The sequence below is a fragment of the Barbus barbus genome, assembly GCF_936440315.1.
Source record: "Barbus barbus genome assembly, chromosome: 31".
NCBI classification, from domain to species: domain Eukaryota; kingdom Metazoa; phylum Chordata; class Actinopteri; order Cypriniformes; family Cyprinidae; genus Barbus; species Barbus barbus.
Genome location: NC_136759.1, coordinates 18259433 through 18278239, shown reverse-complemented (window position 1 = coordinate 18278239; position 18807 = coordinate 18259433). Strand labels below are relative to the sequence as shown.

General features: G+C 35.9%; 1 protein-coding gene across 1 annotated transcript in view; it reads right to left on the bottom strand.

Moving 5' to 3' along the window:
• Nucleotides 1–3979: 3979 nt before the first annotated feature.
• Nucleotides 3980–18807, bottom strand: part of LOC306850944 (calcium-binding protein 8-like) — a gene marked incomplete at both ends in the record, with an annotated part of 41529 nt that continues 26701 nt past the window's right edge. The window contains 2 exons of the mRNA XM_079386924.1: nucleotides 3980–4107; nucleotides 7587–7743. Coding sequence (XP_079243050.1) covers nucleotides 3980–4107; nucleotides 7587–7743 — 285 coding nt within the window. The remainder of the gene's footprint in view (nucleotides 4108–7586; nucleotides 7744–18807) is intronic.

Genomic DNA, 18807 nt, shown 5'->3' with positions numbered 1-18807 from the left:
CAGTGTCTAAAATACTCCGAATTAACTTACCTCCATCCTTGTGACAGTGTTGAACAAAGTTGATGTTACTTGTGAGATATTGTGAAAATGCAAGCAACTGTACGTATTTTACCTTAAAATACCAGTTTTAAAATCATTCTGATGGTACACTGACTTCTATTAAGGCAAACATTTCTGTTTCTTTCCCCCTTTTCCCTCTGTTCTGGGAGTAAATTTAGTAAACTAGTACAAAATCCCACGAAGAGGGCGGATTGCTTTACGGCAGCAACAAATGCCTGTGTACAGACTACAGAGATCTGCTGTAATTACGACAGTGAATCCCACTCACTTAACTGCAGGGGGCACCAAAGTTGCAAAAATATACACAAACTACATACAGTTGCTTCAAGTCTTCGATTCACGAACCCACTACAGAATGATAAATAGAGCAACAAAAACAATAGTATATTAATGAATAGTGGACAGTGTAATGTGTCTTGAGGTAGGCTGTGTTTATATTTTCTCAGGAAACAGAAAAGATGCCACAGATACTACAAAATGCTTTATTGCATAAACTATGCACTTGTCCTGTACATATTTGAATATGTATATTAAAATCATCTATGGGCAGCTTGCAACAAGCTAGCCTCAACTACATAGCTAAATATTCTGCATGCAAAGTGTACAGATCTATCGTTAAGTGAATAACTGTAAATATGGCTATTTACATTTTTTTAACAATTAAATTGAATGTAGCCAACCTTACCACCACATCACCCTTGTTTTACAAACCCTAAAGTGTTCATTTGAAATACAACCCACTTTAAATATACAGAACCGATTTAATCTGATTTCATGGGATATTTTGTTCACAATATTATTATCCTAAAACTCCATTTTACAATATTGTCTTTAAATACTGACATAAACTGAAATAATTGAGTGTGTATATTGGTATAACATTCCTTCATTCCTAAAATCACACCCAAACCCAAAATATAGGTAAATTTTCACATTCACCACACAATTGTGGAGGTCAAAATCATCTAAACACGTAGTTTATATCGTTTTATCAACCCATCCAGATCTTTAGTTGAATGCTACAAGCTAATATTACATTCTAGATCAGACAAGGACAAAATGAGGACAAACACAGTGAATGAAGCAATCACATCCACCACCAAGTGTCGCCGTTGTACCAGAATGAACCATCCACTCGCTCCAACCGCACATGGATCAACATTTGAGTGAGAAAAAGGGGTTGGACTAACATTATACCTTTAAAATTTCAGTGTATGCACCTTTATTCTCTAAGTACACCTGTGCAGACAAATATGGCTTTAGTCAGGGGTCTCGGGGGAGAACGGAGAGCTGGCAGACACGTATTGATTTCAGCCGCCCCCTCAGTAGGCCCTGACACGATCTGTGCAGAATGTACTGCTTTAAACTATCATGCACGAACAGAAAACACACATGTAAAGCTCTATTTACAAAGTTCTGCTCATTCACATGCATAATTAAGTAGAAGCAGACCTCAGGAAACATGGTGGAGAACATATACCAGTGCGTTTTCTACAGGTGTCCAGAGGAGACATTCATGAAACACAAAGAGAAGAAATGCATCAGGCACAGAGTTTTAGCCATCGCACCAATGTGAAAGATACAATCATCTTCTGATATCATTCTTTTCCTTTTTACAATCCCAATATTGAAGATGTGAAGCATCTTCATTACATACATCTATTGAAACATCAACAATGCAGTGCTACGGTGGCTTTAATACAGACAGACAATGAAATGCAATATGAACATGCACCATACATATAACCATAAACATGACTTTTGCTCATGGTAAAGTGAAGGGCATCTTCAATGCAGCTCAAAAAGGGAGGTTGGTGTACTAAAAGTAACAAAGATTTTTCTAGCAGGTTGGGGGGGGGGGGGGGGGGGGGTAAAACAGTGCAAAACAACCCAAGCTTATATAAACCTTTCAGAAATTCTGAAAATGTGTATCTCAACAAGTGTATAACCCTTAAAAACACTGATAACTGGCCATAAAGTACCATTAAGCCACATGAAGTGCCTTGAAGTACTGCAAAACCGAAATAAAAAGGTCTTGTTCTTCACTCATTAGGCCCAGATGGAACCTGTAGATATTTTTAGAATAAAATCTTAGCAGTATATTGTCTTGTTTCAAGAGTGTTTAGATATTTCTGATGGAAAACAAGATACATTTACCAGAGAAGATATATATCTTGTTTATAAGTTTATAAATATTAATAATTATTAATGAATTTATTATTTATATCATATTATAAATTCATTATATAATATGTATACAATTATACATTTATAGTACTTAAAATATAAATGTTTTACATTTTCAAATTTATCCTCTCAAGTAGATATATCTTTGAATCATTTTATCAGTATTTTTTTTTGTCATTTTCCATTATCTAAAACTTAAAATAATTCAGAAGCAAAAGTGCAATTTGTCATTTTAAAAGGTCATACAATTGTGTAAGAAGTTAATTAAATATATAATTATTTATATAATATTGAAATCTTTATATAATTCCAAACATTTTATGTAATTTTGCAAAGTCTTGTTTGGAGAATGCTTAGAAACTTTCATTGGAAAATTAACAAAAATACTGCTAAAGAAAAATTACGTGTACATTAATGTGTTTACCATACTGCAAATGCCATTGCAAAAACATAAAAAAATGAATGTATAAAGTGCTGCAGCTGTGACGTCAAAACATAGAAGGCTAATTCGCCATAGGTTTCATTATTTTGTTTAGATTTTTAAATGGGGGTTTTCAATTAAAGAGTAAAATAAGGATTGTGCTAACTGAAACTTGATGAAACTTGCGTTTTGTTGTACAACATGAACTGCACACACCCACACCCAAAACATTCTTTGTATGTAGTTACTTCGTAGTTACTATGTAGTTACTTACTACAAATGTGTGTTTTTTTAAATCATGTTTTCATTATGGATGTGTATAATTTATGTTGTAGATCAAAAAGCCCAAGTATCATATAAACCCACAAGATAATCTTGAGGGAACCCATGGCGAATTAGTCTTCTGGGTTTTGACGTCACGACTGCATCACTCTAGTCTATATGGTAGATAATTTTACCTAAAGCAACCTACAATGCATTCAAGATATATATGCATTTCCTGGTTTCGCTATGCTGTACCAGTTTGAACAAAAACAACTGTTGGAACAAACATGGAAATAGAACTTATGAATAACGGCAGTTCTAATTCTGTAGAAATCTGCGCAACTTTCCGTTGTGTTTCAACATTTTGCGTGGGCATGCTCATTACAAACCACTTCAGGAAAAGCATTAGACACAGGAAGATCGCACAGTCGAATAGCAGAACACATTTGAAATGATGAAAACTATGAGTCAGGCTCATGGATTTTTGGAGCTGACGACTATGGATTTAATTATGGACTACAACAAGCGCTCCTTCCCCAGCCTCCCACCATCCCCCGAGCCAGAAAAGCACTCTGGCAAGAGCAGACATAAATAGTCTCCGGAGTGGATGCTGTAGCTCTCTCTCCACAAAGGTGTAATGAGTTGCCAATTACTTTTGCCTTCCTACATCGACAGCAGGCCTGAACCCAACAGAAGCTCATCCGCGAATCCCTGCTGAAATATCTGAAGTCACGGAGGAGACGGCGACGGCTTATGAACTCCTGCGTGTTATTGCATTAGGGAACAGAGGTGGCACGAAAAGCAGAAAGTCAGCCCTTTAAAGTCCCTGCCTGAGAGATGAGGCCCCGTGTAACATGCTGGCTTGGCTCGCCTCTACACTTCCTGTGTCGCTTGGTCCGCGTGGAAAAGTAACGGGAGAATACAAATAAAAAAAGAATAAAAAGCTCCTCTTTTCAGTAGTGAGGTGTTTGGTTTTGTTTCTCGAGTTTCGACAACTTCATCCACAGACATGCACATGCAGGCTCCGCCCCGCTCACAGTGGTGTCGCTACTCCATGCCGTTGCGCAGCATCTGATTGGCCGCGATGAGCATGACGCTGATGATGAAGGCCATGGCGAACGCGCATATCAGGCTCTTGCGCACACACGTCTGCCGATTCTTCTTTTTGGGATGAACTGCAATGACACAAAAACAGCGATTTAGTCTGAGGAAGAGAAGCCAGCGATTAGCATACATCGCATTAGTGTCTGAATGCGTAGGTGTCGAATTGCATTCTAGCCGACTGCCTTTCATCTGCCAATCTGACCCGTCTAAATAAAGCAGCGTTTCTCGCACAGCTGCGAGGTGGAGGTGTTTTGACCAGGGCTTGAGGTTCACCTGAGCACATGTGGTGGCTCGGCTCATGAGGATCTGGGGTGACATTGGGGTCTGGGCCGAGAATAAAGCCAGTTATTATGAGCTTCTGGGAACACACAGCGAGACAGATTGTGTGCCAGTCTCACCCCGTGATATAATTTTTCGCTCCAGTCCTCCTTCCGGCACAGAGCGCTAGTCAGCAAGTCGCACCCCCTGCAGCCAATCCCTGGCCTGGTTACGGCAGAGAGGAAGCGCAATAATGTGTGAACGTAGCGACTCTTCTGCCTGAGTGTGTGTTGCTAAGGAGAACTTTCGTTTTTGCCCCACTCTCGCCTTTCCAAATGGCAGCAGATAAAAGTCAAGATAAAATGTCTCGCAGCGTGCTCAGCATGTTTTGAACTTCAAAAAGTCTCAACAGCACTGCAACCCTTTTGTGAAAAAGAGGTGCACGTAATTGTATTGAAAGTGCTATTGTAGTTTACGTCAAAAGTATATTTGTAAAAAAAACTGTACTTGCAGATAATATAGAATATTATTAAATAAAAGGCCAATTAAGTGTACCTAACGAGTGTACATTTTTATTTTCTATTCATTTTATTTCTTGACCCACTTAAGTATTTTTAACATACATTTAAATCACTTTAGTTCTTTTAAAAAAGTGCAATTTGTAGTAAATGTAAATTAACATTTTAAATCATTATCTTTAGTCATGCTTTAAAGAAGTACAATTATTTGATTATAACATGATGATATTATTTTAACAGTATTATGTTGTTTATTACATTTAAAGTTGATTCATTTTTAATGCACTAAACTGTAAATTCATCTGTACAAATGTAATTACAATTTAATTGTGCAAATAGATGACATATTTTTAAAAGGAATTACAATAAAGTATATTTCAGTTTACAATAAATGCTTGTCAGTACATTTGTCAATACAAAGACCATACAAGTAATTATAAGATTATAAGATAATTACAAACTAATTACATTTAATATAAATTTAAACTAAGACACTTTAAATTTAAACTAATATATTTGTGTATTCTATCATTTTATTTAATTGCAATTAAGGAATTTAGTGTTCGACAACATTACATTCAGTTCACACTTAATTTATATCTTTTAAAATATATTAAGTACTCGTATGCTAAAGTACACAAGCATGACAGCATTTTATACTGCTGTAAAGTTGCACTTTTTGCTTTTACTTTTTGCATTTTCTTTTCTGCTAGCATCATCAAATTAAATGCTAAACCCCCATTCCCATTCATCTCAATGGCAGGTGCTTGGCTAGTTTTAGTTTAAGAGTTTCAGTTAGCTTTGCTTGTGTCTCTAGATTCATTAACATAGTCTCACTGTGTGGTCTGTTGACAACACCTGAGCTCGGCCCAGGTGCCACCATGAATGTTTCATAAAGACACAGAGGGCTCAACAGAAGGTGTGGATAAGTGTTGCTTTAGCGCTGTGGACATCTGTTACTGCTGGTAGGACAGAGACTTACGCCGTAGGCATAAGGGATGTGCGTGACCTGCAATGACAACACTGTGCTAGCGTGGTCCATACATACTGAACATTCATACACTGAAATCATTCACAAAGTGCACAAAGAAGCTTTCTAATTTAAATCGTGGTTGATACAGCAAAGATTTATAGGGATTATTAATTATATGACAGAAACAATAGATTGCTATTATTATACTCTGAATTCAGCCATTGGCTTTTATTTATCATCTGGTAACAGAATTGTTTGCTGTTTTTCACTGTTTTCACCAATAAACAGTGCTTGGTCTATGCATATTTCTCTCCTGATTCAGACAAAATGACTTTTCTCACTGAAGAATATTAAGCCATAGGCAATGGTTTGAAGATAAAAATGGCTTAATTATGAATTTGTTTTTCACTTCACAAGACATTAACTGGAGGACTGGAGTGGTGTGGATTACTTGTGGATTATTGTGATGCTTTTATCAGATGTTTGGACTCTTATTCTGACGGCACCCATTTACTGTGATGTAATGTTAAATTTCTCCAAATCTGTTAAGTTCAAGCAGCAAACAGAATTTGTGACCCTGGAGCACAAAACCAGTCTTAAGTCACTGGGGTATATTTGTAACAATGGTCAAAAATGCATCGTATGGGTCAAAATGATAAATATTTTTATGTCAAAAATCATTAGGATACTAAGTAAAGATCATGTTCCAGGATTATATTTTGTAAATTTCCTACCATACATATATCAAAACCTAATTTTTGATTAGTAATATGCATTGCTAAGAACTTCATTTGGACAACTTTAAATGCGATTTTCTCTATATTTCGATTTTTTTGCACCCTCAGATTCCAAATATTCAAATAATTGTATCTCGGCCAAATATTGTCCTATCCTAACAAGCCATACATCAGTGTAAAGCTGGTTTATTATATATTTATTTATCTTGAAAAATTGACCCTAATATGACTGGTTTTGTGGTCCAGAGTCATTTATGTGTAATAGCGCCCCTACTGTATAAATACAGTTGTTAAAAGTACTATTCATTTGTTAGGTTTAAAAGTGAAAAAAAAAAAACTTTTTAATGGTCTGTGGCCATTTTCAAGTTTCCAAATAGGCTAAATATGGTGTATTTGCATCAATTTCAAGACTCAGTTTCATAAGATGATTATGAGTTTGCTTCAGGAGATTTCATAATATAGTGCAGCATATGTTACATTGAGCTGGTGACCCTGTAGATGGCGTGACAACACCCACTCGTGTATCTGGAGATGAGCTGCCCACTCAAAAACAAACTAGCATCTTTAATTCACTCCTCTGATTTTAATAACCAAATAAGCCTCTAAAAACTGCACCTGATGTCAATAGGCTGTGAATATCACATAGCCTGCTGTAAAAGAGCATTAACTCTTCTGTGTATTACCATGAGGAATGTTGTGTTGAGATGAGCCTATAGAGGGGCTGTAACATGAGTATTATCATGCATGAAACAACAACATCAGCCCATATTAGTTTGGTAAAACAAACAAACTGAAGCAGAGAAGCCTATAATGAACTCTAGAGAAGCACCTACAAATCATTACAAACACTGCTTTTAAAGTTAGACATAACAACTAGCCCACTCTAAGGGGCTATTTATACAACACTAAAATTTATACTAAAAATGCAAAACTTTTATGCGTTTTGGCCATTCATTTACACGACAACTGCATTTTGTGTTCATATGCACAAGTTTTCACAAACACCAGGGAAAAACTCCACTGACACACACACACACACACAATGCAGCAATGTTTACGCTCACCTCCCTCAAATTCTGTTTGACAGTTCCCCGAGTTCTCGTTCAAGCTCTCCTCCTCATTGATGATGATGTTCTCGATGTCCTTCATCGTCAGGTGGTCCCGGAAGGCATGAAAAAGGATGTGTTTCAGCTCCTCCAGTGTTATCCGCTGCATGTCAAACTACAAAGACAAACAACACAGGAGTTACTCAACCAAACTCAAACTCCTCAAAAACTCTTTTATGTTTCTATCAAAGGATATTTCACCTCTATTTTTAAAATGTAATGTTAATTATTTCAGCTTTATACTCTGCATTTGTTTGGCTTTCAAATGCCACATTAAAATGAATTTTGCAGTTGGGTGCTTAGATATGAAAACAGCACAGAAAAAAATCAATACAGTCTTTGTAATTGAGGAGAAAAAGTGCATTGATCAGTCGGAACACTTTCGCATGGCATTTGATAAATGGTCATAATACAATGAACTGCAAGAAATTCAAAGGACATCTGAGGAAAATTGTCATGGGGACTGTAACTCATGTTCAGTATTGAAAGTTGATTTTTATAACTCGTATCCAGAGGGCGTTTATGAGCTCCATCCCTTTAATTACCCAGGCAACATTAGCCCAGAGATCGATTTTTCAGGAGGATGTAAATGAAACTGTGGCGCACTAGCTTAATGCCTTATTTGCAAAGCTGTCAGGTTAGAGAACAAACAGTCATTAGGAACCGCGATACAGTCGGCTACATATTAATACACCACTAAATCATTCAGCCTTCCCTTACAAAACAGTACAGTAATGGTAATACTGCGGTAACTTTACTCACATAATCATATACCAGAATATATTCATCCAATTCCCACAGCAGATGTCAAAAAACATATGATATTCCTAGTAAATGTTTTAGGTAAGAAAAATGAATAGTTCAAATCTCTTTTCATTGAAACATTGATAAGCACAGTGATAAAATACAGAACGGAAAGCTCCGACTTTGTGACAGGAAGCTCACAGTACACTTCTGTGGCTCTGGAGAAAGACGCTTGACAAGATGTGCTGCCATTGCAGCTCCTGAGGAGAGACAGCAGGATATTACAATAGCTGGCAAGCTAATAAATCTGACAAGCCATTAAGTATTACAGCCTCGGTATGCTCACCTCCACAGTAACTTGTCATTTCACTCCACTTTAGCAAGTCAGTAAGAATGAGAGCAAAACACTGCTTCGTAATAATGCATGCATGATGCAGTAAACACTTCAGAGCAGGCCTATGAATCATTTTATACTTGTGTTTAAATATGAGAATGCACAAACTGAGCATTTTAATACAGTAATTCTATGTGCATGAATGTTGACCTATTCTGTCCTCGGTTTTTATGACATAATATATCCACTTTATTTTGCAACAAGGAAATAAGCTTGTTCTTTTGTGTGAGTATTTTGATTTATTAGCCACTTTATAATGACAAAGTGCTGTAGACGGTAAAAATATTTGTGCTACAAATCAGTGTTTATGATTAAGATAACATTAAAATAATATGATAGTTTGCAATTATTAAGCAGCATAACAGACATGTTTTTGTACATTTACATTTAGTTATTTAGAAGACGCTTCCAAACGAGGACAATAGTAGCAATCAAACCTATATATATATATATATATATATATATATATATATACTTCATTCTACTGGTCATCTTCAGCACGCGCATCTCAAAAATGCACAACATTAATAACTTCTGTCACATAACATTACAATGAGAGCACTATTGTAAAAAATGTTGTGAATTCTTAAGGTTTCGCTGACGTTTAATGCGTTTCATCTTTTAATCAAAACAGAAAACATTATTTTTGTATCTGCAAGGCGTCCGCAATACATTTTCCCTGTGTGTTAACAACGTCAGTAATGACTGTCGAATGTCTGACTTGGTAATGTATTTTGCCCCCCCCCCCCCAAACATATGATTAGAATATCAGTCGACTATCAGCAAGATTAGAAAATTCAGATTCGACTATGAAAATAATTAGTTGGGTACACCCCATATGTTTAATTGCTATTATTGTCCTCGTTTGGAAGCGTCTACTAAATGATGCTTACCCTCTAACACTAGTGTTCTCTATTCTATTTCTATTCTATTTACTACATATATATATATATATATATATACACACACACACCCTGTATATATATATATACAGTATATACACACACACACACAAACATATATACTGTATATATATATATATATATATATATAATGTAGTAAATAGAATATATATATATATATATATATATATAATATATTATGTAATGTATATATATTAAATATATTATATTATATATTTACATTTAGCTAGCAGACACCTTTATACAAAGTGACTTACAAATGAGGACAATGAAAGCAATCGAAATCAACAAAAGAGTAATGATATGCAAGTGCTATAACAAGTCTCAGTTAGCTTAACGCAGTACCAAGGTTTTTCTTTTAATTATATAATAAATAAAAAGAAAACAGATAGAACAGAATAAGAATAGAGCAAGCAAGTGTTAGAGGCATTTTTTACTTTTGTTAATTGTATAATAAATAAAAAGAAAACAGATAGAATACAAAAAGATTAGAAAAGTTTTTTTTTTTTAAACAAGTAGTAAATGAATAGAGTTCATGTCTAACAGGGACAAGTTTAGATAGAATAGAATTAGAATGGAGAGCACTAGAGTTAGAGGGTCATAAAGATTGAGATGTGTTTTTAGCCGATTCTTGAAGATGGCTAAGAAAGGACTCAGCTGCTCGGATTGAGTTTATATTGACTTTATTATATTGTCACACTTTATTTTAAGGTCCGATTCTCGCTATTAACAAACCATTAATTATGACTTTTGCCTCAATAAATTCCTAATTTGCATCTTATTAATAGTTAGTAAGGTAGTTGTTAAATTTAGGTATTAGGTAGGATTACGGATGTAGAATAAGGTCATGTAGAATATGTGCTTTATAAGTACTAATAAACAGCCAATACTTTAATAATAGGCATGCTAATAAGCAACTAGTTAATAGTGAGAATTGGTCCATATACTGTGTTACCTATTATATTATATTATTATAAATGAATATATTGTAGACAGCATACCACTTGATCTAACAGTACGCTGCAATATGCTGCGTACTGCAATATACAATATGCTGCATAATTTCTGAATACACATTCATGACCATAAAACAAACAGTGCAAGGTAAGTAATAGATCATTCATTTTTTATTCATTTTTAAGATCAATAAAAATGAACTTGCAATGTTTGGATTCCTGATCAAAAAACAGGGTAAACGATCCAATAGAAAGGGAAAGTCATCTAGGGACTCTCATGCAAACCAGCCCTTTAGCATCCAGACAGTAAAGCTGGGAAGCCTCCGGCCCTACCAGAGAGAAAGAGTGGGCACTAACTGCATTGATGTAACCTTCGGACAACCCACAGCCACAGAGACGGAGTCACCCGAGGGCACCAGATCCATCTGTTTCCACTGGAGGCCACGAGAGTGGGCAGCAGAGCAACTCATTAAGAGCCCTCGTGCTAGATAACAAATCCCATTTTCTTTTCTTTCAAACACTCTTTCTTTGCTGTAAGTATTTATATATCAGTAATGGTGGCCAGAATGACCTTCAAGCCTGACTGTCTGTGTGGAAGACGGGGGTAATCCATATTGGGATGATGTGTGTGTATATGTGTGTGTGTGTTTGGTGGAAATTTCCATACAGGCTGGAACCTGTAGATTATAGGTCACCTGAGATCCTTGTTTTAAAGTAAGAAAAGACACCTGTAGGTTGCTTGGCAATATTATGAAAACCAGAGTTAGATTTATAGAACGATCGATAGATCGATAGATAGATAAATGATGTCTCTTGTGGTGGGACGGGTGTTGACCTGCATTGAATTGTCCCTGTATACCAGCGCAGGCGTATCGACAGCCTCTTATCATCCCAAACATCAGGCCGCTTAACAGCAATTAGTAACACATTAATGGAATCTCCCTGCTGCTGCAGGAAACTGACAGCTGTGGTCATTGATCTGGTGCTCCAGCTCCACTACACCACCACATACTGCTGCTTCTCTATAAAGATGGACAAGATGAAGAGAATGCGAGTGTCTGAACTGTGTGAGGACAGAAAGGAAGTACATAGAGAGATAAAAGGGATATGGGTGAAAGACAATCAAAATGTGTTTCAATGTTTGATACCGACATTAAAGTAAAGAGTCATGCTCTTCAACGGTTTATCCAGCATGAAAATATATACAGGGTTTGGACAAAATAATGTGAACACTCATTATTATTGGTGGTAATATCATTTTTGTAGGCTAAAGTGAAAAAACACATTTCCTTTTGTTATCTATGCTCTTGTATATTAATGTAGTATAAGTTGTGTTCAGCAGTGTTTAGTACAAGCTGTGGGTGAAATAGTGGACGTGTCAGACTCCCAAAAAGGGAAAATCGTGGAAGTGTTTAACAGGAACGTTTGTACCCTTAAAGGGATAGTTCACTCAAAAATGAAAATTATGTCATTAATTATGTCACCCCTCATGTTGTTCCTAACAGACCTTCGTTCAACTTTGGAACACAAATTAAGATATTTTTGATGAAATCTGAGAGTTTTCTGACCCTGTATAGACAGCAACAAAACTGAAACGTTCAAGGCCCAGAAAGGCAGCAAAGACATCGTTAAAATTGTCCATGTGACATCAGTGGTTCAACATCAGGAGAACACTTTTCCAACATCTTTGAAGCAACTGACATATGTTTTTATTAGGGCTGGGCAAGTTAACGCATTATTATCGCATTAATTAATTAATGTTGACAATTATTTTATCACACATTAACGTTTTTAAAATTATTATTATTATTATTATTTTGAAAGTCCGTTGCTCACTGCCTCTGAATACACATACAGACAAACCATGGGTCACAGGAGGGGTGGGATGTTGATCAGTACTGGCTTGGGATGGGCGTCATTACGCATCTCAAACAATGAGAGCATTTGTGGTGAGCCTAAGACTGCTGCAGCGCTCACATGAAAGCTGCCGATAAAATTATTTAGGCTAAGCATCAACATTACAAACCACTGTTCACTGTTATTTTTAATAGAAAAGCAGGCATGGGCTGCTGCATGCATGGTTTGGCATGGCAGAATATTACCAGCGCTCCCTTTATCATCACTAAAAAGCGGACATCTCAGTTTATAGCAAACTCATAAACCTCTGTTATAACACAAATATATATGCACAATGAATCTTCCATAATGTCTACACTTTGTGTGTTATAATGAGAGGATTCGTGAGCATGCAATTTTCAGCACTGCGCAATAACTTTTGAGAGGTGAGTGGATTCTAACTTAAACACCTTTGATTGGCCATCGCGCTCCTGAAATCAACAGATATCTGAGATTCAATTCTGCAAACACGTGTTATAAATAGAAACTGCCTATGCTTGCGCATGTTAATCATTTTTATGTTATATAAGTTGTTGCTTTTGTGCAATAGATGAATAACAATTTATACTTTTTTTGATATTTTATGTTCAGATATTTCTATTTTGCAGGAGTCCCACGAATCATTTTATTCTCCCGCATCCCGAGCACACACACGAGTCTCTACTCACCCGCATCCGCACTCGTGTGCACCCATCAAGTGTTGTCCCGCGCCGCACTCTGTTGCATTGGGTCCCGCAGTAATCTCGCAGGAGTGCAGGTCTCTACTCGGATGGTGCCTGCTATAATCGAGGCTCTGGACTCTGAGCATAACTTATTGCACTTTTGTAAAGCAGTACTTTTACAATACTTTTGAATTAATCATTGAATTTTGTGCATAATGCGATTAATCGTGATTAATCACAGAAAAATCATGCAATTAATCATGATTAAAAAAAATTATTGTTGCCTGCCACTAGTTTTTATAGACAACATTAAATTGAAGACGAAAAGATTAAATGTTGCATGAATCGATTCTTGTATTAAAGGCAAATGGTGATAAATCACCAACAATTCTTTTGTAATACTCTGTACATCATACATTTGGACTCACTGTCCAGCACTCTGCCCTTGTCAGACAGTCATTTAATTTCCACCCATCCTCAAGTCCCACTTTAGGGGAATGTCAGTAAAATATTATGATGCTCACGTTCTCAAGCCCAAGGGAGTTTTTGAGCAAATAATAAAGAGCGGGATACTTTTATGTCCAGCCTGTAACCTGGTTATTATCCGTCCCGCTGAGACTGTCAACATTTCAGCTCTGGCACTGCACACACTTGTCCATGAAAGTCACATGACGGATGTCCTCTTCACAAGAAAAACTATGATTCATCATTCCTCGAATGGATAAGTATCAGTGCATCTTCAGACTTTTTTTGCATTTTCAACATTTTGGTCCTTGTAATGAAAGTCAGTGGGGTCCAAATATATTTATAAGTTTTCACTTTTTTTTTCTAATTTTCTTTCATTTTCTGATTCTTCAATTAATCGAGTGATCATCAAATTCAACAGAACCATTATCAGTAGAAAGTAATTCATACCAGTTTGAATTGGCATAAGGGTGAGAACTTTTATTCATTTCATTTTTTCTTTTAAGCTAAAAGACTTGTTGTTCTATGCTTTAAGACTTCAAAATGGCCCTTTTATTCAGTATATTCTATAAATGGCAGTGCATTGTACATGCATAATGTACCCAGGTATATTTATAGCAGAAAGCCCCTTTAATCTGAGAGAACAAGCCTTGAAAGCATAGCTATAGATACAAAAGAGTTATGATATGCCATATACGGTTTTACCTTATTGCTAGCATTGGGTAAAAGAGATTAGCTTGGCAAACAGTATCGATCTCTCAGCAGCCTGACCATGTTAGAATCGCTAGCGCTTTGGTTATTTAGGTCTCTATTAATCGAATCCTATTGACTTATCAAAGCTAACAGCCTTCATATGTTCAAATGCATACAGCAAGTGCACCGGCAACACTTTGCCGACTCGTGGATGGGTTACTGGCCATGCCTGAGGTCGGGTGACAGCAAAATGATGTGACCCCATTGGATGTGTAGACTGTTCAGCCTACGGCAGCCATTAATCAAGACCTCTCCCAGAATTCCTGCTTCAGCCGGAAGCTCCGGTTCTGCTGGGAATTGACTGGACAGATGGTTTGTGTCAATGGTGGAAAAGATGACAAAAACAAAGTCTCCTGATGTATTAATCAAGGTTTTTAGGATATCCTCTAGTTATCTAGATTCTCCGGAGTTCTCTCTTTTTACTGTCAGATATCCAGCACAAGTCTTCTGCCGCTGCCCCATGAGTCTGTGCTGGCCAGAATGCAAATGATTGTGACCTTTCTGTGGTTTTATTGTCTGAAATGAGGAACAAAATGCAGGAGGCAGAAGATTTCTATAGCGTGCATACTAGCAACTTCATAAAGGACCATAGACTGGAGTAATTGAATCATCATCTCCTCATTGAGTTTCATTATGTCTGCTGTCAGTGGGACCATAATGAAGAGGAAAAGCTTTATGTCACAAAAGCAATACAAGTCAGTTATAAGGCATATCAAGGCTCTAAACCACTGTTTCTTTGTGCTGTGCAACTATTCAGATGGTTATGAGCCATACAAGGACTTTCAAAATGGAAACCCACATAAAAGCAAAATCATAAATGAGATCTCTTTAATATCTCGATTGCTTCTCCTATAGAAATGATAAAGTGAGAGCAAATTGAGGATCTTAAGTGCTCTGCTCTTCTAGCGTCAAAAAAGTGCTCAGATATACCAAAATACCTGGAATCAGAATATGAACAATATGAACATTTTATCAAATATCTCCAAAACTGCTATCCACATTCATTGCATATTTATTATATCTGGTTCCCTAAAGATCTGTTCTATTAACTTAAGTACTTCGGTCCAAAATGTGAGTATAATGTACTTTAAATACATGACAGTCTCTCCAACATCCTAAAGACGACTGATTATATTTATATTTCAGGTGTAACAAAATATATAAGTTAACGGTGACTGCATTAACATTTCCATTATATAGTTATCTAACTCAATCTTCCATTTTACTTTAATGTTATACAGTTTTAGCTTTAATTTCTAGCAATATTATATATTAGCAAAGTAGATACAATGTTTATTTATTTGTCCTATTAAATTATCTACTTTGCTAATATTGTCTAAATATTGTATTTTATTGTAGTGGTCTACATGGTATTTTTTAAAGTAAACTATTATTTAAAGGAAACAGACATAATTAATTATATATTTGCAATACATTCGAGTGAAGATTTCTAGATAAAAAAATATTACGTTTTTATCGTCATTATCCTATTTTAAGTTTCTTTTGAATGATATTATAATGAAAAGTTCTATACAAACACATTTGAATTGAAAATGTTTTCTTATATTCTGGCATAGAAACAAACCATTAATTTGACTTGCCTTTCATTTGCAAAGTAAATATATTCCAAATAATATTTCAATAATTTAATTTTGGTTTTAGTACAACGACAAATAAAAGCCAGTCATTTAATTTGGGAGAATGTTTGTCCTTATAATCTTTCTATTAATTTATGCGTTTATGTATAATATTATTTTGCACAGTATAAATGAATTTTCATAACATAAAAATAAATACTATTTCTACTGTTCCTATTTTATGAAAGCGGGTCCCACACATAGGGATCATCATCTAATGTCATTGAAAAGTTAGAAAATCCCTACTTTAAATCACCCAGACAGAGATGTCCACAAAGTGCCACAAACAAATACTGTAAGCAGGTGAAACAGTTTGTAACTGTCACTTGTTTTCCAACCGAATCCTTTGGTGGAGAATAACAAACGGATTCAGGACTCAGCACGTCTTTCCAGCAGCAGAGAAGCATTTGTCAGAGCGCCAACACCGTCCCATTTCCATATCTGAAATTAAAATGAGCTCCACAGAAACGCCAGTGTCCCTTTGACACACTGCTTTAATATGCACACCCTGCTGCACGCAATAAAGAGCAAATACATTGCACCAATACAATACATGATTTATACACACTCGCCGACTGTCCACCTCTTGCGTTCTGAACAGCATCAACAGCATTTCAAAAAGAATGAACTATGTGACAAGCAAACAGAAGGACCTGAATTAGGCTAGATTATTTCTTGTATGTTCTGACATGACATGAAAATTCATCAGCTGCACAATATTAAAGGAATATTTCATTCACCAATGAAAATTCTCATTTACTCATGTCGTTCCAAATCTGTAAGACTTTCTTTTTTTTTTTAAGTCGTCTCACTGTGTATTTATTTGATCAAACAGTAATATTGTGAAAAGTTATTACAATTAAAAATAACTGTTTTCTATTTGAATGTATTTTAAAATGTAAATTATTCCTGTGATGCAAAGCTGAATTTCCAGCATAATTACTCCATTCTTCAGTGTCACATGATTCTTCATAAATCATTATAATATGCTGATTTGCTGCTCAAGACACATTTATTTTTATTATGAATGTTAAAAACAGTTGTGCTGCTTCATTTTTTTCTGCTCGTGTTTTTTCATGATTCTTTGATGAATATATCTTAGGAATATGTTTTAACACTGAATCTTTTTAAGAAATTGTTTCATTCATTTCACAAATTCAATCTGAATGATTCATTGGACTAATGTGGTTCTTGAGTGCAACTTAATAACTGATTCACGACAGCTCTCTTTTTAGTTTACAGTTGCATGAATTTTCATACTGGTCACATTTAGCTGAACATCTCCTTTTGTGTTCTAAGGAAGACATTCATACAGGTTTGGAACGACATAACACAATAAATGATGACAGAATTTTCAGGTTTTTATGAATATCATGAGCTCTGCACATGAATATCACAAAAGCACTGGAACATTAATCACACAATGGCAATGTAATCACCTAATCTACTGAATGCCACTCCAATTTCACAGAAAAACACCTCAGTTCTCCTTACTCTGGCACACTATTCCCAGCGTTCAACATGCCCAGGCTTTGTCAAGCTCGCTGAGGATACTGAAATGTTCAAAAGGGAACATTCTCCAACTTAAAGAGATAATTGTATCTAATAATAACCAATTAAAATTGTGGTTATTTCTGCCTGCTGGGGAAGGCTGTGTGTAGGTCTGTGCTTGTGCATACCTGATTATGTGTGTGTGTGTGTGTGTGTGTGTGTGTGTGTGTGTGTGTGTGAGAAGGAGTGCAGTTCTGTAATTTTCTCTGTGTGTGTGAGTGACAGCTGCCACACTGGGGTTGTGGAAACAGGCAGAGGTAGGAGAGGTTTGCTGATTGCAGAAGGAAAAGCTCTCAGCCCGTTCTCAACACTTTCCTCCATTTCAGAGAGCGAAGAAATGAAAATGAAATTCTGAAGAGGTGATGTGGATGTATTTGAAATAAAAACAATGAGGAGAGCAAAAGAGCATGGCAGAAACAAAGAGAGAGAGAGATTGGGAAGGAGGGAGATAATGAAGCATAGAACGCCTCTATTGATGTTGAGCTTTTTTGGATATTCAACATGGCATTTAGCATCAGACCGTAAGAATAATCAGACGTTTCTGAGCTAAATTAATGCATTAAAGAAACAAAACTGACAGGTACCATTCTAGTAGCCCTGAAAGATGAACCTACTTATCCAAGAGAGCAGCATTTCTTGCCAGAAATTCGTCATGTCATCATTCACTCACCCTCATGTCGTTCCAAACCCATGTGACTTTTTTTCTTCTGTGGAACACAAAAGAATTTTGCAGGTTTCTGTGCTGCTCTTTTTCATATAGAAAATGAATGGGGACTAAGGCTATATAAATTTAAAAAAGCACCATAAAAGCATCATAAAATTAGTCATTGTAACCTTTATTTCAAGTCTTCTATAGCCATAGAACAGTTTTGTGTGAAGCAGACAGAAATCACTAGTGTTAAATCTTTATGGAAAAGAGCAACTTCAATTCATAAAATAGCAAGTCACAGGTTTGGAACATGAAAGTTATAGTTTACCCAAAAATGATGTATATGGGTTTGTTTCATAATTTTCACAGATTCTGAGAAATGTGGCATTACATCGGAGTCCATCAATCAGCGTCTAGTGAAGAGAAAAACAATGTTTTTAAGAAACAAATCTATCAGTTTAAACCGTCTATAATCAATAATAACACTGAACAAGTCCATCCTCTCTTGTCCTCTCACATTGAAATCCACATTGTTTGTAACAGTTTTGG